We start from the raw sequence: 26984 nt of genomic DNA on the forward strand, positions 1-26984 counted from the left end.
TATAGAAGAAGTGGTTGTTGTTTAACAGAACTTTTGAACTCGTTTCCCCAAAAATCGTGACTTTTGAGTAATATATGTTGTTGTTACAGCAACTGAGCGAAATGTAACGTATACATAGAGGGCAATATATACAGGGTGTCCCAAAAATGTCGGAGTTCCTTGAAAGGGGTGACTCAGGGGGTGATTTGAAACAACTTGTTCCTTAGCGAAAATATTGTCCGAAGCTTCGTTAACGAGATATTAACAAACCCCCCCGACCAATCAGAGCGCGCGCCTTCCGCCCGAGCTCCCGTTGTAGCGTTGGCTACGCGGTAGGCGGCTGCGCTTGTACTACGAAGGTACGAACAACCAAGTCGGCATGCATAGAAGGAAACCGCGTTACACAGTTTTTTTTTTAAAGCAGAATCTTAAATAATAATTGTTTGAAGTGAGAGGACAAGAAATACGCAAATTTCATTTCCAAATAAGGCATAAACGAAAAGGTAATGTAACAAAAAATGTACGACAAGTGATCATAATTCGTTATTGAGGTAAAAACCCGTAGTTTAATTACGGCCAACATAACTAAATTTAAAAAATAATATTAGGTGTATGAATAATTTCTTTCAGACTGGATTTACATAATCGGTATAAAGCAACCGAATTTCTATCGCAGTGATATTCGTAAGCTACCAGAAAAATGGCAAAAGGTAATTAAAAATAATGGAAATTATTTCGATGATTGAGTTTTTTCATATTTTTTAAATCAAACTGTTATTGAACCCTAAAATCGAACAGAATTTATTTCTACACCTAATAATCACTAATAAATTAAATAACACTCACCCCCACGGGCATTCCTTTCCTTCCTTTCCTTCCTTTTCGGAAACCTGTGTCACTATGTAGGTTACTGTGTCGATCCTGGTCATCGGTGGACGAAAAGATTTAGGGTAGGGTTGCGCCCACTGCTCAACTGATCGCAGGTATACGACACCACCCGTAGGTAAGGATCGCAACGTCAAGTGCGTCCGGGTTAATGTACCGAATATTCACTTCACTGCACGGCCACTAACACTGATCACTTATTTTACTTTTCATGGAACGTGTTGTTCCTACGTTATAAAATTGGTGGTCCTGAAAGGGGCCGATTACTGTCAGTTGTGCAGTTGCTCGATGTGACCACCCTCAGCGTCTATGCACGCCTTGCGGCATCATTGACTCCGTTGAGAATAATCTTGACGCCAAACGCCGAATCGTACCCTCGCTGGGGGTTTGGATGTGCGGGTATTCCCGTGCAAACGCTCGCACAGTAGCACTTGCTTCCCCGTTGTTCCGGGCGTACACCCAGAACATCGCGTAACATTCTTGAGCGGAGAACATTTCTGGGACGAGATTGCTAGCTGACTGACAGGATTTTTTCCAAACAACTTCCTCTACCCCCAAGTAGTTTCTCTCGTTCCATTATGGGTTAACTCCCACCAGAACAAGAGGCTGTAGGAAAAAAGAAGCCAGCACATTTTCGAAACACACGTGCTTTGCAGAAGTGCAACGAACGACCCATCCTACACTTTCACATAAGTCCGCGCTCCGTCCTTTTACTGCCAATGTATCCGTTGCTTCGAGATAGTCAGCAGACACCACGTGTTTCGGTTCGAAAGGGCCTGAAGACAAGAGAAACAGAAAGTCTTCAAGTTGCTATAAAGAAGAAAAGGCATTCCATTCCTGTTTCCGTTTTCGAATACCCTGAGTTCACGTCAGCTACGAGGCGGAACCAGCTAAGCCATAAATTACCCAAAACAAATCGTTCTCTACCGCCGACTCGCAGGACAATACGGTCATAAACCTCGACCCTGGCGAAATGCTTTGGCCGACCAGCCTGATTAATTTTAAATACGTCTCGCGGAGACACATAGGAAGAAAGGGGGTAACTCGCTGACTGCGCGTAGTCCCACCTGCTTCGTCCTTCCTTCCAATTAAAGGCAGGACCCTTATCTCTCGAGTATAAGCACGCGCTCGAATTTCAAATCAAAAGCACGCGTCTGATTGGTCCTAATCTAACCAATCTGCTCTGCATCCCTCTGAAGCAGCCACTGTCTTGAAGAGGCCCTCTTCACAACAATATCTCCTCCCCGAAGCCCACCTTCTCTCGCACGGAATACGTCGACGCGTGCTTTTGTTTTCAAATTCAAACGCGTGTTTATACTGGTGGGCCTTAGGGAGGAGACATGGCTGAGAAGAAGGCCTCTTCAAAACAGTGGCCGGTTAGGAGAGATGCAGGGCTGATTGGTTAGGTTCCGACCAATCGGAATTCATGCCCACCTTTTCTCGCACGGAATACGTCAACGCGTGCTTTTGTTTTATAATTCTAGCGCGTGCTTATACTCGAGAGATAAGGGATCTGTCTTTAATTTGAAGGAAACACGAAGCAGGCGGGACTACGCGCAGTAAACGAGTTACCCCCTTTCTCCCTGTATCTCTCCGCGAGGTGTATTGATGTTGGATATTACTTTTTAATTGCTAGTTCACAAAAATTAATCAGGCTGGTCGGCCAAAGCATTTCGCTAGGGTCGCGGTTTATGATTGTATTGTCCTGCGAGTCGGGGGTAGAGAACGATGTGTTTTGGGTAATTTATGGCTTAGCTGGTTCCGCCTCGTAGCTGACGTGTACTCAGGGTATTGGAAAACGGAAACTCCCTCATTGTAGGCCTTTTCTTCTTTATAATAACTCGAAGACTTTCTGTTTCTCTTCTCTTCGGGCCCTTTCGAACCGAAACACGTGGTGTCTGCTGTCTATCTCGAAGCAACGGATACATTGGCAGTAATCGGACTTATGTGAAAGTGTAGGATGGGTGGTTCGTTGCACTTCTGCAAAGCACGTGTGTTTCGAAAATGTGCTGGCTTCTTTTTTCCTACAGCCTCTTGTTCTGGTGGGAGTTAACCCATAATGGAACGAGAGAAACTACTTGGGGGTAGAGGAAGTTGTTTGGAAAAAATCCTGTCAGTCAGCTAGCAATCTCGTCCCAGAAATGTTCTCCGCTCAAGAATGTTACGCGATGTTCTGGGTGTACGCCCGGAACAACGGGGAAGCAAGTGCTACTGTGCGAGCGTTTGCACGGGAATACCCGCACATCCAAACCCCCAGCGAGGGTACGATTCGGCGTTTGGCGTCAAGATTATTCTCAACGGAGTCAATGATGCCGCAAGGCGTGCATAGACGCTGAGGGTGGTCACATCGAGCAACTGCACAACTGACAGTAATCGGCCCCTTTCAGGGCCACCAATTTTATAACGTAGGAACAACACGTTCCATGAAAAGTAAAATAAGTGATCAGTGTTAGTGGCCGTGCAGTGAAGTGAATATTCGGTACATTAACCCGGACGCACTTGACGTTGCGATCCTTACCTACGGGTGGTGTCGTATACCTGCGATCAGTTGAGCAGTGGGCGCAACCCTACCCTAAATCTTTTCGTCCACCGATGACCAGGATCGACACAGTAACCTACATAGTGACACAGGTTTCCGAAAAGGAAGGAAAGGAAGGAAAGGAATGCCCGTGGGGGTGAGTGTTATTTAATTTATTAGTGATTATTAGGTGTAGAAATAAATTCTGTTCGATTTTAGGGTTCAATAACAGTTTGATTTAAAAAATATGAAAAAACTCAATCATCGAAATAATTTCCATTATTTTTAATTACCTTTTGCCATTTTTCTGGTAGCTTACGAATATCACTGCGATAGAAATTCGGTTGCTTTATACCGATTATGTAAATCCAGTCTGAAAGAAATTATTCATACACCTAATATTATTTTTTAAATTTAGTTATGTTGGCCGTAATTAAACTACGGGTTTTTACCTCAATAACGAATTATGATCACTTGTCGTACATTTTTTGTTACATTACCTTTTCGTTTATGCCTTATTTGGAAATGAAATTTGCGTATTTCTTGTCCTCTCACTTCAAACAATTATTATTTAAGATTCTGCTTTAAAAAAAAAACTGTGTAACGCGGTTTCCTTCGATGCATGCCGACTTGCTTGTTCGTACCTTCGTAGTACAAGCGCAGCCGCCTACCGCGTAGCCAACGCTACAACGGGAGCTCCGGCGGAAAGCGCGCGCTCTGATTGGTCGGGGGGGTTTGTTAATATCTCGTTAACGAAGCTTCGGACAATATTTTCGCTATGGAACAAGTTGTTTCAAATCACCCCCTGAGTCACCCCTTTCAAGGAACTCCGACATTTTCGGGACACCCTGTATATACTTTTGAGAAACAATATAATGTTATGATTGTTCAATGATTACTTATTTTCTTTGTTTCAATAGAATGTAAAAATTTAACATTTTTATCGTATGGACATGAAAGTTTCAGTAACATACTACTGAATTTTTTCATATGAAAATTAATTTAAACAAGGTACAAATCGGATTATTTTTAGAAAAATTAGATTAGAAATATTACATCTATATTTAATTATCTAGTACTGTTCTAGAAATATTCCGATTTGTACTGTGTTTGAACTGATTTTAATCTGGAAAATCTCAGCAGTATGTTAGTAGGTAGGCTAAGAGAGTTCTGGCCCCCAGGGCGAGGGGGGTGAGGCGGTGCGGGGGTATCGCGCTCTTGGGCGAGGGGTGAGGTGGGGAGAGGGGTCCCGAATTAGCGGGTGAGGGGGTGACGACAGAGGGGAGGGGAATTTCAAAATGGCGTCGATCCAGTTTTTAGGTGAGGGGGACACGTCACAGGGGGGGGGAGGCGTCGCGCCCGGGACTGTTGGCGGTGGTGGGGGTTATTGGTAAACTGTTGCAGCGAGGAGTCCCTACATTTGATGTACCGACACCGCCGATCGATGAAAAATCCGCAGAAAAGTCTCTAAGGGTGTGTTCCGATTCACGCATTATGCGCATAGACCGCAGCGCAGTAACGAAGCGGAACGGTTTTCTATGCGTTTGATGCTCGTGAGCTTGCTCGGGAATGTTTAAACTTACTCACAATTAGCTATAGAGTTGGATGGATTACGATAAATTTAATTCGAGACGTTTGGACGGTGGTCGAAGCACGCTTCCTAACTATCCTGCCGTAAACCTTCTAGGGATGTGTTCTTCGCTTCGAAATTGAGTCCGTTGCGGTGGTTGCGATTCATACCGCGAGTGTATAGACGGTATTACCTGATTCGTAGAATTCCCTAGAATCCTCCAACTTCTAGCTGATAATGCGTGCAGCAAATGCAGGAAAAAACATGTACCGTCAATGCGCATGTTACGCGCATGCGCATTTGTCGCTTTACGTGTGCATATGTATTTCGAATTCGAATACTGCAAGCAGGGGAAAGCAGGGTAATTCCGGGTGTATAAGGAAGAAACGCTATAAAATTTTAGCAACTTACACATTTGCTAGTTTTTGTTATATGAATTGATAGTTTCAACTGTCTAGTTTTTATTAGTATTACCGAGAAAACATAAATTTACGTTGCAACAAAGTTGAAAGGAATAACACAAAAATTACGGAATTACGGAATTAACGTGGGGTAATTCCGGCCATGATTTTTCTTTATAAAAGAAGTGGGAAAACTGTTAAATTAATAAAAAAAAATATTATTTTTTAGTTTTGAAATTAATTACTATACGAATCACAAATGTATTCTTCAGGGGTATTCCATTCTGAACATTCTTCATATGCCCATGGACCACATGCAAAGATTCAAAATTTAGTTTATTCTTTCTTAGTTTCCTTTTATCTCCATTTTGTGTTTTTTATATGGAAGCGTGTTAAGAAATATTCCTGACATCATTCTGCCTTATTGGTAATTCTTTTATTATGTCAAGCCCGAAAAAAAATTAATGTTAAAAGCTGGCTACAATTACCCCTCAATATTTGTTGGTCTTAACTCACAACACATCTTGAAATAGTTGAAGTAATACACTGCATTGAATTTTCATATCACCAAAAGCCACAAGTGAGTTTGAAAGTATGTACAAACACTTCTCCATTTAATGAGAGTAATATAAATAATTTATATTTATTGCAAGTACTAATTTTCCAATAGTCATGTACCTAGATGGACATTCGCCACATGCTACAATGGCTCTAAGTAATTTATGTGTGGAACATGAAATAGAACTTATTTCATTGTATCCCAATTCGACCCATATAACCCAGCCAATGGATGTTGCCTTATTTCGTCTACTGAACGAAGCTTGGAAAAAAGCTGTCACAGTTTAGAGAATGAAAAATGGGTGGATAGCTGTAGCAAAATAAAACTTTGTACCAATTCTACAAACTGCTTTGCAATCTCTTAACCTGGCAAATATTTTATCACATGGCGTTACTGCATGTGGACTTGCACCACTTTCTGCAGATGCAATCAATTATGCAAAGTTATTGAATCACAATCTAGCACTGCAGCAGAAAAATATTAATACAAATAGCTCCACAGTACAACACAATACCCATGAATGCACTTAGACATTTATAGAGAATTGTATAGACATCAAAATACTGCATCTTTTTAAAGTGACTGAAGCTAGAGAACGAGAATGGTGCGGAGAAGAAAAGTATTAGGCGTTATTTTCAGTTTGACTGAAACGTAGAAAGCTTATGTCAGATAAGAATGTAGGAGCAACAAACAGCGAACGCATTGAAGTGTATTCGGTACCAACGGTTAAAGACTTTTATTTTAATTTATAAATTGTTTTAATTTTTTATAATTTATTAATTAATCTGAATAATTGAAAAGACATGATTTTTACACGTATTGTACATAATGTTACGATAAAACTGTTTCTTGTTAGATTTAGTTTACTATAATACTGATTTTATCGCAAAATTAATATAATACGACTAAAAATCATGTATTTTTAAATATTTTAATAAATTACGCTATAATAAGAATTAAAGCAATTTATAAACTATTGAGATGACTTACTTTATTAAGATTACTGATAAATTATCAGTATTGTACAATGTCATCACCAGATTGCTAAAAATTTTGGTTCATTTGATGGTTTTTACTGGCTGATGTAGCTCCGAATGGTGAATAATTAGCATTGAAACCTTTAAATAATTATCTTTATTTATGTTATCCAAAATATAATTATAGCACGTGGATATGTAAGCAGAGAATGGGTCACGCTCGTGAGCAGAAATGCGAGCATTTCCGCTGAGCAGAAATAGACATTTTATACTAGATATTAAATAGACCATTATTAGGTTAAAATGTTTTTCAAAATACTTATTGTTTGTTTTATGTGTAAAGGGGAGGTTAAATATTACGTCTAATAAGTTTTTTGGCGATTGATGCACAAATAAATAATAAAAATGTATTTTTACGATAGCGGAACTCTTACATGATTAGAAATGCGGACATTGATCTTATACCCAATTTCATAAAGTTTTGCGGCGCAACAATAATATTTTGAAAGGATGTTAAGTTATAAAAAGTTGACAAATGCAGCGTAAAAAAATGAAATATCTAATAAACATTTATTGTCATGGAGCATATATGTAGGTTACATTTTCTGTCACTTTGAGGAGAGGACCACATAATTTGGTGCATGTTTTTCAAAGCGTGCGTAAAGTGGCGTAAAGAGACAAATACGCATGCGCGCATAAACTGCACGCTTCATATGCTAGAAGTGGGAAAATTCTAGGGAATCCTATGTGCCACCAACGACACCAATGCGCGCATAGACTGAACCGGAACGGTTTTCGCTGCAGTCTATGCGCAGTATGCGTGATTCGGAACACAGCCATACTAGCCTTCTTTCGATACGTCGAGCACACTCATCCCCACGCATATGGGCTTGTTGAACTTCAGTTTTAGTTTTCGCATTTCGATGGCCACTAACTGTTCCGAGAGGATCGTACGACTGTGAAAGTTCGGCTTCACGATCAGCGCTTCCGCGCCGTAACGACCGTCCCACTGAGTCACCAGTCACACGTTTACGCGATTCTTCACGTTTTCCATCGTTTTATCGTACACCGCATTGTTCATTAAATTATATAAAATCTTCTGATATTCACTCGCGGTGCGCGTCCTCAAATCGGTGTTCAATTGGATGTAGTCGCGCAACCAATGCGACTGAACGAATCGCAACACCCGATGAATTCGCGTCACGCGTAATCCGTGGCGTACGCACTGTTTCAGGTAGCGATAGTGGATTACGTATCGCTCCTTGTCGTCGAGCGTGTTAAGCAGCATGGTCTGTTTACCGTGTGGCGCGTGCTCGCGCACCGGGCGGAATGGTAGGTCGGCGTTTGCGTCATGAATCTCCTTGGGATATTCGATGTCCACCTCCAACAGGTATACCTCGGGTCCATCGTCCTTGGGCAAGGATGTTACTTCGAGCGCGGCCACTGGCGCATCGTCCAGCCATTGGAACCCGCCGTACAGCATAGTCTGTGACATCGCCCATCCGTACAAGTTGTTGACGTCGAGGTATATCAGATACTTCGACGGCTTCGACATGGCGTATATCCCTGTCGGCAGGTGCTTGTTGTTGGCATAGGCATACCTGTGCGAGCACTGTCTCAGACCACCGCGAATCCCAAGCTCTACAAACAGTAACATGTCCACGTCCGTCAGAAGCTCTAACCGTACGCCGGTGTACTCGAGCATCGCGTCCCACGTGAAACTTGGGAGTGTAAAGTCATACGCGGGATCTAAGTCATAATTCGCGATACACTCAGTCTGGAAACTCTCCAATACGTCAGCGAGTAACAACACATCCGTCTTCAAGTACAAATCACTGTACTCGCCCAATGTCCGTACACGGAAAATGTTCCACACGTTCGCTGCGTGCGCGTAATCGAGCTCCGACACCATGCTATCTTTCAGCCGGTTATAGAACGCTTCGCGGGACGGTAAACCGATTAAGTTAAACTCGATACTCGCTCGTCAAGTGGCAATGGTCGCGCACTTTTCTGTCCTCGTCGGCGAAGGGCCATCCACACACGTGACACACGCTCGCGTCGTTAAAACTACATAACTGCTGACTCGTCAAAGAGTTCATCGGTTTCGCGTTCCGCAACCACGAATACGCGATGTCCGCAAAGCCTCGAAGTTCCTGCACGAACCATTTCACGCGCTCAGTTTCGTGACGATATGCGCGATAACGGCACAGAGACGCGTCGCCGGAAAAATGAGCTCTGAGCTGCTGTTACGTGTACGTACGACTCCGCTCCGCAGGCTCGACGTCCTCCAGCATGCACTCGAAGTCCGCGTACACGAGGAATGGTGCTCGCTCATTATTTTTGAAATTTTTAAAGAAGCTGAGACACCTGCAACGATAATAGCATTAATAATAAACATTAGAATAAATAATGTATCGATCGAAATATCCCATATTTTATTCACCTATCACAAACGAATACTTGGCTATTGTGGTTGCCCAGTTGCTTCGATATGAGCCTCGGCATACTTTGAATGCACGCGAAATGGTATCGTTTTCTTCCGCTTATCCTCGGTCAAACACAGAGGCATGCAGCTTTTGTCGGTCCAGGTGTACAAGTTCACCGACACGTCGTTCATCCTCTCGAACTTCGTCAGCTGATTTAACGTTACGGGGAGATTCACAGCGTCCGTACGAAGTACCGTTGAGTAATGAGGGTATGACGCGTACCTCTCCCCATGCGTGCAAGCAGGATACAAACTGGCGACGAGGGACTATAGGAAGCACGCGTTGTGTCCGCTCTTTACATTAACCACTGCCCTTTTAAGAATGACGTCGCGCGGAAGTGGTACATAGCAGCCGGCGCGAAGACGGTTATGCTTATTAATGTTTATTGGGAGATTTAGCATAGCCTTCAGGGTCCATCCAGTATCGCGATCTTGGAACTACTCGATCGCCACTAACGTTGGAGCTACCACGTACTTCGAATACCACTCGCGCACGCACGATGTCCTGAACAGTATGCGATTTCGCGACCCGAAACTTTTCATGTCTGTATTATCGTTCAACATAAACTCCGCGTTCAGAATCGTATTCACGGACACACCAGAATGTTTTCCAATAGCGTCTGTCATGCGCGAGAGCACCATTCGTCGGGCATCCGCCAAAAATTGACGCGGATCGACGTAACCCACGTTAATGACTGCACTAGTTGAAACGCGATTCCGAAACGCGGTGTCCAGATCCTCCCATACGACCTTGGATGCTGTCGGTTGACCCGAAACCCCGAGCCCCACCCGTTCCTGTACGATCGTACGTAATGTTGTTATATGCGCGAGTAGCGATACCAGATGCTGTTACGATGCCACCGACACTCCCTCGCCGCGCTGATACTCGATGATGAGTCGTAAGCATGCGTCGCACTGATCCATCCAGTTCCTACATTCCGAAGTGGATTCTAAGTCTAAAAGCGTTGCCATTTAGTAGAAAACACTGAACGTGTCCATGAACGCTTCCATGTTTGACTTCTTCTTCTACTTCAGCTTTCAATTACCAGACACGCACGATCAGGAATGAGTGGTTGATGCAGCTCTTCCACGTGATCCAGTCCTGGTCCGGATATCGAAAACTCAGGGGAAGAATGAGGCGCGTCAATGACGACCCATGCAATGCGTCTCGCGCGTTCAATTCGTCGAGTATCCGTGCTATTATATTGCGAACGTGTGTTCGAGCTATTCCAAGGGTATTCTTAAATAACGTCAAACGTTGATGCGCATTCCCTGATATTCGTCGGGTGTTCAAATACTCGTTGAGACAGAGTAAGTACTCGCTACACGGTATTAGCCACTCACTGCACTGCTCTTCGGTAGATAGGAGCAGAATCACTCCCGTCAATAACTCGTATGAATTTATGAATATGTCCATGTGTCGCGATACTTATGCACGTAACGTCTTTCAATATCTTTACCGAACGACTCCGCGACTCTGATTGAATATACTAACTACCTACCCTAGCCTAGAGTCATGATTCGTTATCGCTTCGAATTCTTTTCTTCGCACCCTCTCGCGCTCTTTCTCTCTCACCCTCAACGTTTCAAACAAATGACGTGATGTCACGCTTGCTCTATGTGTTACCACGCGTATCGAATTACAGCGGACACGCACCTCCAGCCCAACAGTATACGTGACATGTCGTTATGTCACGGTGCAATGTGAGGAAATTCGGGATGGAACAACGCAAGAGGCGGAAGCGGTTCACGACGGAGATGTGTTCCTAAAAGTATTTTATAATGCTGATGATCCCCACGATGAACCACCGGCAGACCACTAGGGGGGTGAGCTATTTTGGTTAAATTGATATTCCCAACAAACGTTCTTTTTGGTCGATGACGATGACGAAGACGATAATCTGTATAGAGCCATGTAATCAACGGAGCCGTGCGGGGGCCCCAAAGAACGTAGTTTGGCGAAACTGCTTTAATGTAAAAAAAAATTATTTCAACGCGGCACAGTGGGGAAATTTCGCGATTTTATGGCCAAAACCACAAAAATAAATTTTTGAATTCGACAAAATAAATGCAAATATTAAATGAAGAACTAATATGAGTATCAAATGCCATCAATTTTGCTGTTAAATGTTTTAATACAAAGTTCGTATAGACTCGCAAATGTTTATGTTCTTATGAGGTTAGGCCGATCGCAAAGAATTAATCCAGATTTTCAAGTTGCTTCAAACACTTATGTTGCGTTATCCAAAGATCTGAAAATAATTTGAAGGCATGGATTCAATTCCTGGTGGTGCGTAAGATATCTTTTTGTTCTCAAAATAATTATGTTTCAGTTTTTAATACGTAATTTATACAATTTTTAAAGTAGTGTTTTAGAAATAACCTTTTCATTTGAGAATCAATTTTCAATACATACAATAGTTATCAATCCCATAATATCCTGCAATGATTTTCATTTCTATTTTACGTTGGACTATTTTGATGCTATAAATGTAATTATTAATTGCTAATAGTTGCTAATCTTGTAATTGTATGCATTTTTTAAACACGATCCAGTGTGTCTTGTCTAACATACGACATAACTGTGACCGAGACTGGTTTACATGTTAAACGTTCACAAACCTTTTTATTCTTTTTTAAACGATTTTATTCACCTTCGATCCTCTGTTTGATTGTTTGTATTATGGATGTTTGTTTGTCGTCAGGAGCGATAACCCATCTACTATGCTCTGCTGCACTGTAGCAGAGGCATGATCTAACAAAGAAAAAAGTGTATAAATGTAAATAAAAAAATCTTTATCGTTCGTAATTTTTGTAAGTGCTGTTTTTCGGATAATTTAGTTTCTCATATATTAGAACGTAAAAGTGCCGAATTTTATATATTAAAAATAAGTTTTGATGTTTTGACCACGAAAATGGATATAGTTCTTCAATTCACATTTGTATTAAATTTGTAAAATTAAAAAATTTCATTACTGTAGTTTAGCCTTAAAATCGCAAAATTTCCTCACTATGCGCCGTTTTTACAAACGCGGTATCGGGGCTTCACGCCCGTGATTACGCATCACAAACTGTCGCCGAACAAGTCAGTGATGATACACTCTATGACAACGATGATGTTTATATGGAAATCGTCGATAATATTGTCGAGTTGGATAATTAGATTCAATAAATCTCAATCTTGAAAATCTTAATATTAATATATCTGGTTTACTTACCTATCTTCCACCTTCCCTGTGAAATAGCATATCAAGCATGCATTGAGATTATAAGTGTGACAAGGGCGTCTGAAGGAGCGTGAAAGCATTTCCGTTGGCAGATATTTACACGAAGGCGACGTTGCATTCTTTCGTGGCGATCACGAGGCGGTTCCTCTATTTTGGGTAATTAATCTCGAATAGGTGCCGCGCGAGAGAGTCTTGAATTGCAGAATCCGCGTTCCATCCTCTCGCGCCTTATCTTTCGTGTCTGCGCACCGATCCTCGGACGCATACGCATTGCGCGGCAAGGACACGCGTCCAAAGTACCTTAAACATTTAGTAGGTAGAAAAAGTACCTTAAACATGTAACAGGCGGCGTGAATATGAGGTCTATGGGGATTTTTCTTCGAACAGCAGTGACGCTGCATCAAATCTAGGGACTTTGGGGATTTTTCATCGACCGTGCTACTGGAACGTGCTACTTTTCTTAACGCACGTCAAAATGATATAAACTTAAAATCAACTGAGTATCGCCTTGCTGGAAGTGCTGGCTGGATCAATTGAACTAGATGATCTCGTTTCTAAAGTATAACATCGTTTAGAATTTTAAATTCAATATACAGGGTGTCCCACTAAGGAGTGGACAGCGCGATATCTCTTAAAGTATTGTCGATAAAAATATAAAAAAAATAGGGAATTGCATGGTTCGAGGGGGCCCATTTATTAGCGCGAACGAATTTTGTTTCCGATTATTATTTTAAAAGATACGATGGTCAAGTTCGGTTTTTCAAATGGAACTATTTTTTTTGAAGACCTGAGTTGATAGTGCGTTCCAAGACAAATTCAATAAGCTTTAATGTATACACTTTATTTCCACTGGTTTTTAAGATATTGCGCTTGCAAATTTACTGATTTTCACTGCAAGAAACCCCTCTGGAATGGCAAAAACCGGGGGCGGTCTTACTGGCGCCACGGGTGGCACTGCCTGTTGAAATGGATACTTACCTGCCAAAGGTCTACGCCAGAAATGGCAGGCCCAAAGGCTGGACAATTCTTTTCCGTCAGAAATGCTACTTAGGTAGGTACATCTGCGGTATCGAGAAGCGCATCGTTACTTTTATTTCGCACTTGCTTCTACGCTCGGATGGCCGGTTCTTTTGTGAGGGATGCAAGTTGGATTGGTTCTGATACAATCTGCTCCCTATGGTTGAAATTTAGTCTAGCAACTTTCACTCCTCCTAATCTAACCAATCCAACTTGCATCCCTCCCAAAAGAACCGGCCATCCGAGCGTAGAAGCAAGTGCGAAATAAAAGTAACGATGCGCTTCTCGATACTGCAGATGTACCTACCTAAGTAGCATTTCTGACGGAAAAGAATTGTCCAGCCTTTGGGCCTGCCATTTCTAGCGTAGACCTTTGGCAGGTAAGTATCCATTTCAACAGGCAGTGCCACCCGTAGCGCCAGTAAGACCGCCCCCGGTTTTTGCCATTCCAGAGGGGTTTCTTGCAGTGAAAATCAGTAAATTTGCAAGCGCAATATCTTAAAAACCAGTGGAAATAAAGTGTATACATTAAAGCTTATTGAATTTGTCTTGGAACGCACTATCAACTCAGGTCTTCAAAAAAAATAGTTCCATTTGAAAAACCGAACTTGACCATCGTATCTTTTAAAATAATAATCGAAAACAAAATTCGTTCGCGCTAATAAATGGGCCCCCTCGAACCATGCAATTCCCTATTTTTTTTATATTTTTATGGACAATACTTTAAGAGATATCGCGCTGTCCATTCCTTAGTGGGACACCCTGTATATATATATATATACAGGGTCAACGTTATAAGCTGCAACTCGCGCCCGCGCGAACTTGTAAAATGGCAACACCGCCTCACGGACGCATTCCACTACAACCATGCGCCGATACTTCCGCCATCTATGAGCCAATGATGAAAGTGCAGGGTCTTTTAGGTGTCAGTAGAGGGTGCTTTTGACTTTCGTCAGAGAATATTAAATTTGACGTAGCAGACGGGTAAGAAAACGGTAGTCATTTTAAGAGTGCGACCACGCCGATCCCGTTATCTACGTATGCAATGGTCCAGCAGCGGTATTAGACCACGCTGACGCGTTAGTGGCCCGGGTTGATGAATTTGGAGCATTTTTCGCATAACTTTTGTACTACAATATATAACGGAATGCAATTTGCGCCATAAAATGGGGACAAATTATCCCCTTCTAATGATGGAAATTTTACCAAATTTTATGTTTACTTAATTTTTCTTTTTCAATTATTTAACCATAATTGTTGCGACAAGCCTTTGCAAACTGTTTATTTAAATACTTTATATAATGCTCTTTTTAAAATTCGTGGCGCCGATAAACAATAGGCTAGTTGTCCCTGTATCATTACTTTCACAAATTGGTTTCCTTTTTTGCGATTTTATCCTTAATGTAGTGCATGCACAGATCGGAAGTAAGGGGTAACTAATGGGGTGTGTCGCTGTTTCGCTAGCATTCTTTGAATTTTTTCTACAATTTTTGTGTCTGAATGTTTTAACCCTTTAGATATTAGGAGGTGTGTAAATAAAGTAATGAGACTGATTTTTTTTCTCAAGTTTTTATTCAAATATAATTACAATGCAATATTGTCTCCTTCAAAATAGGTCCCTTGGGAAGCCACACAGCGCTGGAGACGGTCCTTCCAATCATCATAGCATTGCTGGAACTCGGATAGTGGAATAGCCTTCAGCTGGTTGGTCACAGCTGTTTTGATGTTTTCAAGTGTCCCAAAATGAGTTCCCTTGAGGTGATTTTTCAATCTCGGGAAGAGGAAAAAGTCACAAGGGCTCAAGTCTGGTGAATAAGGAGGCTGAGGAGACACAGGAATGTTTTTACTGGCCAAAAACTCGTTTATTGAGATTGCAGTGTGACATGGCGCATTGTCGTGATGCAACACCCAGTTGTTTTTGATGTTTGGTCGCACACGAAAGACTCTTTTTCGAAGTCTTTCAAGGACTTTTCGGTAAAAGTGTTGATTAACCGTTTGGCCTTGAGGCACAAACTCTTTGTGGACGATTCCGTGACTATCGAAAAAACAAATCAGCATACATTTGATCTTCGACTTGCTCATTCGTGCTTTTTTGGGCCTTGGAGAGGTTGCAGTGTGCCACTCCATGCTCTGGCGTTTGGTTTCTGGGTCGTACATAAACACCCAAGACTCGTCACCAGTAATGACACGTTCCAGAAAACGGGGATCATTTTCAATCGATCCCAGAAAGTCAAGACTCCTTTCCTTTCTGAGATCCTTTTGGTCTTGGGAAAGGTTTTTCGGAACCATTTTTGCACAAATTTTCCTCATCTCCAATTCATTGGTCAAAATCTGAAGAACGGAGGTGTGATTCAAATTCAACTGTTCCGCGATCATTCTGACTGTCAACCGTCGATCTGAACGCACAAGATCCCGGACTCTGTTGACATTTTCATCGGTGTTTGCACTTGAAGGCCTTCCGCTTCGTGGTTCATCTTTAATCGACTCTCTTCCTTCTGAAAATGCCTTAAACCACCGAAAAACCTGGGCCCTTGACAAAACACTTTCTCCATAGGCCTGCCGAAGTTTTTCAAATGTTTCTGTTGCATTGTGTCCAAGTTTGAAGCAAACTTGATAGCACACCGTTGCTCAAAATTGACGCCACTCATTTTTAGGACGGACAAGAAAAGACTGTTTCACGAAAACTAACGCTACGGAGAAACAAATGACTGTAGCGAGTTCAAACTCATACTGGAGTCGTATCACATGTGCACCTGACGCTGCTCAAAGCCTCTCGTCTCCAGCGTTGCCGGATCGAAAGCGACGTTGCCAGTCTCATTACTTTATTTACACACCTCGTATACGCCACACCTGTAGTGACTTCTGTGTATATCACCTTTTGGAATGGTACATGAAAATGCGCAGGCAGGATGCGCGTGATTATTATGTGGTCGCCTCCTCGAAACTGACAGAAAACATAACCTATATGCTATACCTGATTTCATAAAAATACTGTTGCGGCGTAATAATAATATTTTGGAAGGTTGTTAAGTCATACAAAGTTCACAAATGTAGCGTAAAAGAACGAAATAGCCAATAAACATTCATTGTCATGTAGCATATAGGTTACATTTTCTGTCACTTCGAAGAGGGGACCACATAATGATGACGCGCATCCAGCCTGCGCATTTTGACTAGACCGGGCGGCCGCATTGAAGGGTACGTTCCCCACCTTGCAGTAGTGGTAGTTGGAACCAGAGATGGGCATAAAATTATTTTAAATAAAAAATTGGCTCCCAATAATAGGCAGAAATTTTATTCGAAACCAATCAAATATAAATAATCCGGAGTTATTTATTATACGAAGCGCCGTAACGGAATTTCTTTATTTTTCATCGTATCAATATGAAAATGGCAGCAATGGATTCCTTGCATTCTTCCGATTAAATTGACAAAAAAAATTTAAATCGGACTACTTTTAACGAAACTTACGTTAATATCATCTTTTGAAACGATACGCCACTATTGTGGCTTTGATACGCAGATGGCGAAAAATCAAACCAAACCTGTCGTAGCTAAAATCATTGAAATTGAGACGGGTACGAGACCAGTCGACACATTGTGTTCATACCTCGTTACAGTAATCTGGGGTGCGAGTGGTAAACCGGCTATAAACGCGGAGCGCCCGGCTCGCTTACCTGAGCCGGAAAATTCCGAATAGCTCTTTGCGACGTTAATTTGAAAGCGACCATCTTAAAATTCTCGAAGCTCGGGCATCACCGCTGTCCAGCGCTCGCTGGCAGGTTCGAACGCCGGACCGGTGCGTCTCGCATGTTTCGCGACATTCAATTTCTCTTACAAGCCTATCATTATATTATCCTTAAATTGATTCCGCCCTTATCGTTGATTTCGTCCTATTGTTCACCTACACTACTTTGCTCTAGGTATTATCGGTTTACTCGCCCGCTTCTTTGCGTGTTAGAATTTGATCTGAAAACAATCGCACGGAATAGTCTCCTCAGTTTTCATATTTATTTATTTACGCGCGCCTAAAGGTGTAATCTGAAGGCACGTGAATCGGCGACCTTTGCACGCGAATCGCCGAACCCACGTGCGTTGAGAACGCTCATGGCTCGCCGACTCAAGCACACCAAGCTGACCTGCCACGCTTGGGCGAGCCGAGCAAGCAATAAATAAATATGAAAACTACCTAGAGGAAAGTAGTGTAGGTGAACAATAGGACGAAATCAACGATAAGGGCGGAATCAATTTAAGGAAAATATAATGATAGGCTTGTAAGAGAAATTGAATGTCGCGATACATGCGAGAAGGCACTTCTCGCACCGGTCCGGCGTTCGAAGCTGCTAGCGAGCGCTGCACAGCGGTGATGCCCGAGCTTCGAGAATTTTAAGATGGTCGCTTTCAAATTAACGTCGCAAAGAACTATTCGAAATTTCCCGACTCAGGTAAGCGAGTCGAGCGCTCCGCTTTTATGGCCGGTTTACCACTCGCACCCCAGATTACGGTAACGAGGTTTGAAAACAATGTGCCGACTGGTCTCGTACCCGTCTCAATTTCAATAATTTTAGCTACGATAGCGTTGGCTTGATTTTTCGCCACCTGCGTATCAAAGCACACAAAAGTGGCGTGTCGTTTCAAAAGATGATATTAACGTATGTCACCACATAGTGGCACACACCGGGCTCAAGAATATGGTTCCAAGTTGGAATACGTTATTGCTACTACCTCAATTTCGAAAAGAATGTGGGTTAGTCCGTTGTTTACTCTCACTGTCTCAATTAACGATATTACACATAAAATTAGTTTGCAGGATTGAAATCCCGTTTCGTTAAAAGTAGTCGGATTTAATTTTTTTTGCCAATTTAATCAGAAGAATACAAGGAATCCATTGCTGTCACTTGAATGACAGAATGATGAATTTAAAAAAAAAACATTATATAAAGTATTTAAATAAAGAGTTCGCAAAGTCTTCTTGCAACAATTATGGTTAATTAATTGAAAAAAGAAAAATTAAGTAACCGTAAAATTTGATAAAATTTCCATCATTAGAGGGTGATAATTTTTCCCCATTTTATGGTGCAAATTGCATTCCGATATCTTTTGTAGTTCAAAAGTTATGCGAAAAATGCTCCAAATTCATTAACCCGGGCCACTAACGCGTCAGCGAGGTCTAATACCCCTGCTGAACCATTGAATACGTAGATAACGGGATCGGCGCGGTTGCACTCTCAAAATGGCTACCGCTTTCATACCCGTCTGCTACATCACATTTAATATTCACTGACGAAAGTCAAAAGCACCCTCTCCTGGCACCTAAAAGAAACTACACTTTCATCATTGGCTCATAGATGGCGGAAGTATTGGCGCATGGTTGTAGTGGAATGCGTCCGTGAGGCGGTGTTGCCATTGTACAAGTTCGCGCGCGCACGGGTTGCAGCTTGTAACGTTGACCCTGTATATATGATATATTTTTACAAATTTTAAAGTATGGTCGCTGTTCAGAATTGGCTGTACAGCAAGGTCGCGCGAGACCTTTGTTAGAAGCGAACACCAGTTATCCATTAACCGTCGTGTTTACCTCTTCCGGTAACACCAAGTTGCCGTGCGCTGTTACTAAGTGAGATCGTGAAATTCTTATGTTGTTCCCCATTGGTCGTCGAGATCACGCAAGACGTTCGACTGCCAATCGGGACTCATAACGTGGCGTGCTGAAATGCGGAAAGCGATTGCGTCGGTTCGGCGACGATCGACTAATTCAAGAAGGTCGATGAATGTCTTTACGTGAGAAACGTGGGAAATGTGGTTTTGGAATAAAGTATTGTCCCTTCGATTCAGGTTAATACCAGAGAGTGCTATTCCACACGCTTGCATATCTACGAACGTGTACGCGAACGAATGGGTGATACCAATAAATATAATATGTCGTGGCGAAGTATCGAAGGCGCACGCGACAGTCCCATTGGTGCAACTGCGCGCGGCGCACAGGTCATTTTTACGAGTTTCGCCCACTTTGGAACACTTGAAAGGGTCAACGTTTACGACGAGGTTGGCGTTCCGACAAGTGTTAGAAACGTTTGTGGGCACGCTATGCCGAGATTTGATTGTCATCCCGTCCACGCAAATGCAGACGAGCATTCGGAAAAACTGAGAAAAAAATATATTTTTCAACGCAAATATACTGTTTACTTCTACATATCACTTGCATATGTTTCGTCCGGATAGTAGTATAGCAAGGCGGGTTCTAGACCAGGTCCTCTGAGGGGAGTGCGGGGGCGGGAGGAAGTGATGGAGCGCGGGGGAGCGCGGCGGAGGGAAACATGGGCGCGGGGCCTGCGGGGAGAGGAAGACCGGTTGTGCGCGCACGAGCCGCGGAGTGGGGGAAGCCGTAATCGTGGAGGGTATCAGTCCGAGCCGAGCCGCCGCGGAGGCCTCTCCAGACCTGGACCACTGTCGGAAATTTTTCAGAGGGAGGCATTGACCCCCGGAAAAAAATCTCTTTCAGAACTTGGCCCACCCCAAATTTTTTCAGACCTAACCCAGGGTGGGGACTGTCCTAGAAATTGTTTTCCAAACCAATATGCATTACAAATTGTTTCGGACGATGTCGGGAAAGATTGGCGTTTTTCGACACCGCGTCTTCGAGGGAATGAGACGGAGCATTACTTTAACGCTAAAATTCTAAGAGGGAAAGAGACACCACTATATAGGGGATAGAATCGCATGCATTCTAAAGCTAACAGTATTTCAAAGCGTTCCGATGTAACGCCGCAGCGTTTCGCGCGATATCGCGTAATTCGACTCCTCTGGAGCGGCCGTGCAGGGCGATATCACTTGGCGGCGCGAAGAACGAAATAGCATTATGCAGCGTCAGCAGAAATCTTTTTTCCCAACGCAGAGAAATAATAATTATTGAAACGGCAATTCTTAAAAATTAGGCGGTGAGAGGAGGAAAAATTGAGAAATAATATATGATTAAGAAATATATATTGTTACAAGTAATAATATGAAAGAATAATATGAAGGAATAATATAGAATATAAAAAAAACATAATTAAAATTTATTTGGCTTAATTATCCCTCTCGATAACATCATCAGCAAATAGATTAGTTAATGGTAAATCCATAGGAACTTGCACAGAGTCAGTTTGAGCTGCAACAACACTAGCCCGAAGCCCAGATACTTTATTCCTATAGGTATCAAAATCAATATTTTCCGTTTTGACGTTTCACCAAGCCACACTCTTTGGATGATACGCATTGTTAGTGGTTAAAATAGTTATTAGTTTAGTTCTTTATAAGGTAGCTTTAAGTAGGTTAAGGTAATTGTAGCTAGGTTTAAATTAGAGTAAGTCGAATTCTAGAATTTTCACCAGCGCGAGTATCACGACCGGTATTTTGTTTGTTAACTGCGAGTCTGATAATAAACCTGCGCACTGCACTTTTCCTTGTAAGCTATACTGAACAGCACAAAGAAACGAGTCTCAACCTTTATAGCATAAAGACTGTGGTTTGGATTTGAGTTTGAGGTAGAAAAGTTGCAAAGTGAACGACTCCAGGAGACCGACTGGTTCGAGTATTCGCGATCGCGATCGGCGCTCGCGAAAAAGAGAGAGTGGGGAGAAGGCAATTGTTGCCGCGACAATCGTCGAGATGGTGACACCGTTAACTTTTCACCCCAAAACCAGGAAGAGCGCGTGCAGTTTCGCGCAAGTTAATCTAGTCTTAGTAACTAAAACAATGTAGAACTTAGATCTAATAATTACAATATATACAGTCCTAAACATTCCGCCCGCCTTCGTCGCGGCTACGAGACGAATGTTAGTCACTCGGTAACGGTGCGAGGGAAAGGTTAGGTTTGTTTTGGCATCGAGCGCGTCGGAACACTGTCGCTAGACGCGGAGGGAAAGACGCTGATTTTCGCTATTGGTCGTTGCAGTGTTGTATAAGCTGTCCTAATTGTTACGACTCGGACAAGGTCGTCCTTCCCCGGATGAACGGCAGTAATCCGTCCGATGGGCCAGTGGGTTGGAGGCGTCGCTTCGTTACGCAAGAGACAGAGGTCGCCCACTTGAACGTTTGGATGGCCCGTTACCCATTTGTTTCTGCTTTGCAACGTTTGCAGGTATTCTGCGGCCCAACGTTGCCAATAATGGTCTCTCATCTGCTGTATGAACTGCCAGCGGGAAAGTCGATTTCTTGGCTCTGCTGCAAGAGACGGCTCAGGCACGGCTATCAAAGAAGAGCCTACAAGAAAGTGCGAGGGCGTTAGAAAATTAAAATCGTCCGGCTCGTCGCTTAAGGGAATTAGTGGCCTAGAATTGAGGCAGGCTTCTATTTGTGTCAGCAACGTCGCCATCTCCTCGAATGTCATCGGGGTATCACCGATGACTCGGCGAAGGTGAAATTTCATGGATTTTACCGCCGCCTCCCAGATACCGCCGAAGTGAGGCGCTGCTGGCGGATTGAAGACCCACTTCGTTCCCATGTCGGCCAGTAGGGGGGCCAAATCGCCCAGTTCGGAAGTTGCAGTGGAGAACCACTGTCGAAGTTCCTTGTCGGCGCCTACAAAGTTCGTTCCACGGTCGCTACGCATGGAGGCACAATGGCCGCGTCGGGAAACAAATCGCCGATACGCGGCTAAGAAAGCAGCCGTAGTATAGTCCGATACGAGCTCTAAGTGTAGCGCTTTAGTGGCTAAACATATAAAGACGGCGACGTAAGATTTTCGAGTGCGGTAACCGCGGCCGGGAGAGATTTTAGTATGGAAGGGCCCGGCATAATCCACGCCAGTGTTTAAGAACGGTCGCGTCGCAGTTACGCGGGAGAGGGGCAAATCCCCCATTCGTTGTTGCAACGCTTTGGCTCGCCATCGCCAACAAGTGACGCAAGTGTGAATGTATGTGCGGACAACGCGACGTCCTCGAAGAATCCAGTAAGTTTGACGCAGAGTACTTAAGGTAAGTTGTGTACCGCCATGAAGCGCCCTTTCATGGTGGTCACGTACAATTAACAGTGTTAAAGTTCCCTTCTCCGGTAGTATAATCGGGTGTTTTTCGTCGAAGTCTAGCGTGGAGTGCTTCAGCCGACCGCCGACGCGAAGAATGCCTTGAGCATCCACGAAGGGAACTAGACGAGCGAGAGGGCCTCGGGAAATAGAAGCGGAATTTTCTAAATTCGAGATTTCTCGAGCAAAGGCTTTGCGCTGCACCAATCTTATCAAGGTAAGTCGGGCTACCTCTAATTCGGGAGCCGTTATGTATTTACATTGAGTTTCAATCACGGACTTTCGTCGAAGTAAGGAAATGAAACGAAGGCACCACGCGGTTATACGATTTAATTTTTTGTAAGAAGAGTATTTGACGATGACTTCCCATATCGGGGTGTTGTCATCCTTTGTTGTCATGTGACAAACGGATTTCGAGCGTGCCTCTTCCGTCGTGCTGAACTCGACCACTCGGTTAAACTCAACGTCGATTCGACCTTGTTTCAAGAAGCAAGGTCCTTGCCACCAGAGCGTAAGGTTTTTCAGAAGGTCCCCCTGAATTCCTCGCGAAGCGCAATCAGCGGGATTTTCCTTTGTCCGAATGTGATGCCACCTCGCATTTGGTAATGTCGTTTGAATTTCAGAAACGCGATTAGCGACAAATGTCGTCCACTGAGATGGCTGCTTTTGCAGCCAGCTCAAAACGATCGTAGAATCGGACCATAGATGAACCTCTCTCCGAGGTAAGTTTAGAGCTTGAAGAACGCGTATTGTCAGTCGAGCCAGTAATGTGGCGGCACACAATTCGAGCCGTGGCAAAGATATTTGTTTCAATGGAGCGACTCGTGTTTTGGCCGCGACTAGATTAATACGAGGGGGCTCACTCTCGGACAAGGAACGGAGATAAATTACGGCGGCGTACGCCGTAATAGACGCGTCGGCGAAGCCGTGTAATTCATAGAATCCGGAGTCTTTTCTAACGGCCAGCCATCGAGGTATCCTCAAAGAGGAGAGAGCGCCCAATCCGTTGTAATAACGCTCCCAGGTTTCGGTAAGATTTAAGGGGAGAGGCTCATCCCATCCCAGTTTTAAAAGCCAGAGAGATTGCACAAAAATTTTCGCAGCGATTATTACCGGAGCTAAAAATCCTAACGGGTCGTACAGACTCGCGGTTTCCCTAAAGACGACACGCTTTGTAAGAGCGTTGTCTCGGTTTTTAGGCGCAGCGGAGAACAAGAAACAATCCGAAGTGGTTTGCCACTTCAATCCCAGTAGGGAAAAGGTGCCCTCAAAATTGCAAGAAAGCTCCGGAGTGGTTGCCACATAATCGAGCGGCAGCGTTTTGAGAAGCTCGGGCGAGTTCGACGCCCATTTTCGGAGTTTGAAACCGCCCGCCTTGAGCAAAGAAAGTAGCTCCTTTTGAATGTGGAGCGCTGCAGAGATGGTATCAGCTCCAGAGATAACGTCGTCCATGTAGACGTCGTTAAGCAAGCACGGCGCGGCAGAAGGGTACCGATCAATTTCGTCCGCGCTCAATTGTTTTAGTGTACGAATGGCCAAGTAAGGCGCACACGCCATCCCGTACGTGACAGTGAGCAGTCGATACGCCTTTACCGGATCTGACGCTTTCTTACGCCAAAGAATGCGTTGGAAATCGCAATCGTCGGTATGCACGCGTATCTGGCGGTACATTTTTTCTATGTCAGCTGAGAACACTACGGCGTGAAGACGCCATCGTAATAAAATATCAAATATCTCAGGAAGCAAATTAGGACCCTTATGTACAAGGTCGTTAAGCGAGAGACCCGAGGTCGTTTTGCACGACGCGTTAAAAACTACCCGGAGTTTTGTAGTAGTGCTCGAAACGCGGATTACCCCATGATGCGGTAAATAATAGTGACTCGAAATATCACGAGAATCTCCTGTAGCTAGACTCATATGGTCAAGTGACTCATATTCATCCATAAATTGACAGTACGCCGTTTCCAGTTCGGAAGAGTTTCTGAATCGTTTTTCGAGTTTTTGTAAGAGGACCTCGGAAATCGCGCGAGATAATCCGAGGCTTGATTTGGAACGCGAGAACGGCAGCCGCACGACATACCTGCCACTGTCATCACGAGTATGCGTCTGCGCGAAGTGCTCCTCGCACGCCTTTTCGTCTTCATTTAACGAAGTAAAGGGTGTCGATACCTCTTCAATTGCCCAGAACCGTTGCAAGAGTTCTGAGATATCGGTCTCCGTCGAGCACTGGAGTGTTACCGCGGTATTCGCGCGAGCAATTTGTCCCCGATCAGTGATCGGGCCAGTAAGTATCCAACCGAGCGTTGTAGCTTGAGCTACGGGCGTGCGAGGAGGGCCATGTTTTAACCCTTCAAGTATAATCTGCGAGTAGACTTCCGCCCCCAGAAGTAAATCGACTTTCCTGCAGGATAGAAATTCGGGATCAGCGAGTTCGAGATCCTTCAAATGCGGCATAGAAGTAGACAATTGAGCGGGACTAGGTTGATAGGACGACAGCCGTGGAAGTACCAGTGCTTGAACCGCAAGATTCACCGATTTGTCTTTGCGATGAGAGACCGTTAGAGTTACCGCGCCCTTAGAATATGTCTTGCACTTCGCTACGCCTATTACCGGAATATTTGTTGGAGTCCTGGGAAGCTTTAACAACTGAGCGATACTCTCACCAATCAACGACACCTCGGAACACGGGTCAATCAGCGCCCTGACTGTGATTCCCTCGCCCGTCACGGTTGCCACCCGAACCAAGGCCGTAGCGAGTAGCATTGCAGCGCCCATCGTTTGAGTCTGAGCACAATGAGTCGTTGGAGTGACCGAGTTCAACGATGGAGAGACACCCTGGTTAGTTGATCCCGTTTGTTGCGTTACCTGTGAATTAGTGCTAGGAGCAGAAACTGATTCGACCGGAATATGAATTGTTGTATGGTGCTTACCCAGACAGAGTTGGCATCGCTTTGTGGATTTGCATTCGCGAGAGGAATGCATAGCTAGACAATTAAAACACAATTTCCTGTCTATTACCCTAGCCTTTCGCTCCCGAGGACCCAGAGCTTGATACGAAGGGCAGTAAAGTATGAAGTGTTCCCCGGCGCAAAGGGCACACTTCTGATTCCCGGCGTTGTTCCGCGTCACACAGTGCGTCTTGGGGCGACGCGTCGCACCGCTGGAGGCCGGTGGCTGTTGTCGATCTCTTCCTCGCTGTCCAGATGGTCCAGTGGGTTGCTGGCTCGTTGATCCGCTGGTGCTGAATTCAGAAGCCAGCGCGGCTCTAACTTGGGTGCGGAGAAAGTCCAAAAGCTGCTGGAAAGTGGGATGCTCCTTTGAAGTACCGAGGGACGTCTCCCAGTCCTTCCTAGTCTCGGCGTCCAAGCGTTCCGCCGTCAGGTAAACCAGCCACGCACTCCAGTGCTGGACCGGTAGGTGCAGTGTCTCCAAAGCTTCCACTGCATCTTGAGTACCGTGCAACAAATCCTTTAATTCTCGAGCAGACGCGGAGCTCATAGCAGGCAAGCTCATTAGCGCCTTTAATTGAGCGTGTATCAGAAGACGGGGAACGTCATACTGTTCGGAGACCGCTAACCACGCGCGTTTGAAATTATTGGCCGTGATCGTCACGTTTTGGATCACGCGCGCAGCTTCTCCCGATAGGCTTGACTTTAGATAATGCAGTTTGTCAACTGCCGAGAGTGACGAGTTCTTGATTATCAAGGAAATAAATAGGTCTCGAAAGCTTGGCCAGAGCTGATAGTCTCCAGCGAATGTCGGAAGAGCTATTTTTTGTAGAGTTCTACCACGAGAGGAATCGGTTTCATCGGAGTCGGTCCCGGATTGTTCATCTGCCTTCCTTCTTACAGGAAGAGCGTCCAGCTGGTCAAGCAGGTCGGCTTTTTGATTTAGGTACGCCTCTTCTCCGAGGCTTAAGTAGTCTTCGGTAAAATATAAACTCTTTTTAATCTCCTCCGTAGCACCTGCGTTTATTTTCGCATCATTCTTGCTAAACGTGGTCCAGTAGCTTTCCAGTAGGTCTATTCGAGAGGTGATTACACCTCGCGTTATTTTCTTTTTCCCGAGTTTCATCATGTTTTCCTTGAGATTTGAAATTCGCTTGAACAACGTACTCTGTTCGTTTACGATCTTATCCATTGTTTCAGATTCAAGAACGTCCGGTAGATGAAAAACAGTTTCGCCCGGCACTGTTTACGAATTCGAACTGGGTCGAGAATGTACGAAGTCTCGTGGATCAACGGTTACGCAACGGATTCCTTTGTTCGCTGGTTTTTAAGAAGAGTGATTTTTCAATCACCGCGACTACTCCGGCTCGAAGGACCAATTTGTTAGTGGTTAAAATAGTTATTAGTTTAGTTC

General features: G+C 43.9%; 3 protein-coding genes across 3 annotated transcripts in view; all 3 read right to left on the reverse strand.

The window, feature by feature from the left end:
* The window catches only part of Dpp10 (Dipeptidyl peptidase 10), a 655550-nt gene that overhangs the window by 267934 nt on the left and 360632 nt on the right, over positions 1-26984 (reverse strand). The gene's annotated exons all lie outside the window — the stretch shown is intronic.
* The window catches only part of LOC143374584 (uncharacterized), a 115460-nt gene that overhangs the window by 23776 nt on the left and 64700 nt on the right, over positions 1-26984 (reverse strand). The window lies entirely within an intron of this gene.
* Positions 21468-26977, reverse strand: LOC143374875 (uncharacterized). Its single transcript, XM_076823426.1, has one exon. It carries the CDS (start codon positions 26760-26762, stop codon positions 21468-21470), a length of 5295 nt encoding a protein of 1764 aa, XP_076679541.1. The 5' UTR covers positions 26763-26977.

Source organism: Andrena cerasifolii, chromosome 11 (genome assembly GCF_050908995.1).
Source record: "Andrena cerasifolii isolate SP2316 chromosome 11, iyAndCera1_principal, whole genome shotgun sequence".
NCBI classification, from domain to species: domain Eukaryota; kingdom Metazoa; phylum Arthropoda; class Insecta; order Hymenoptera; family Andrenidae; genus Andrena; species Andrena cerasifolii.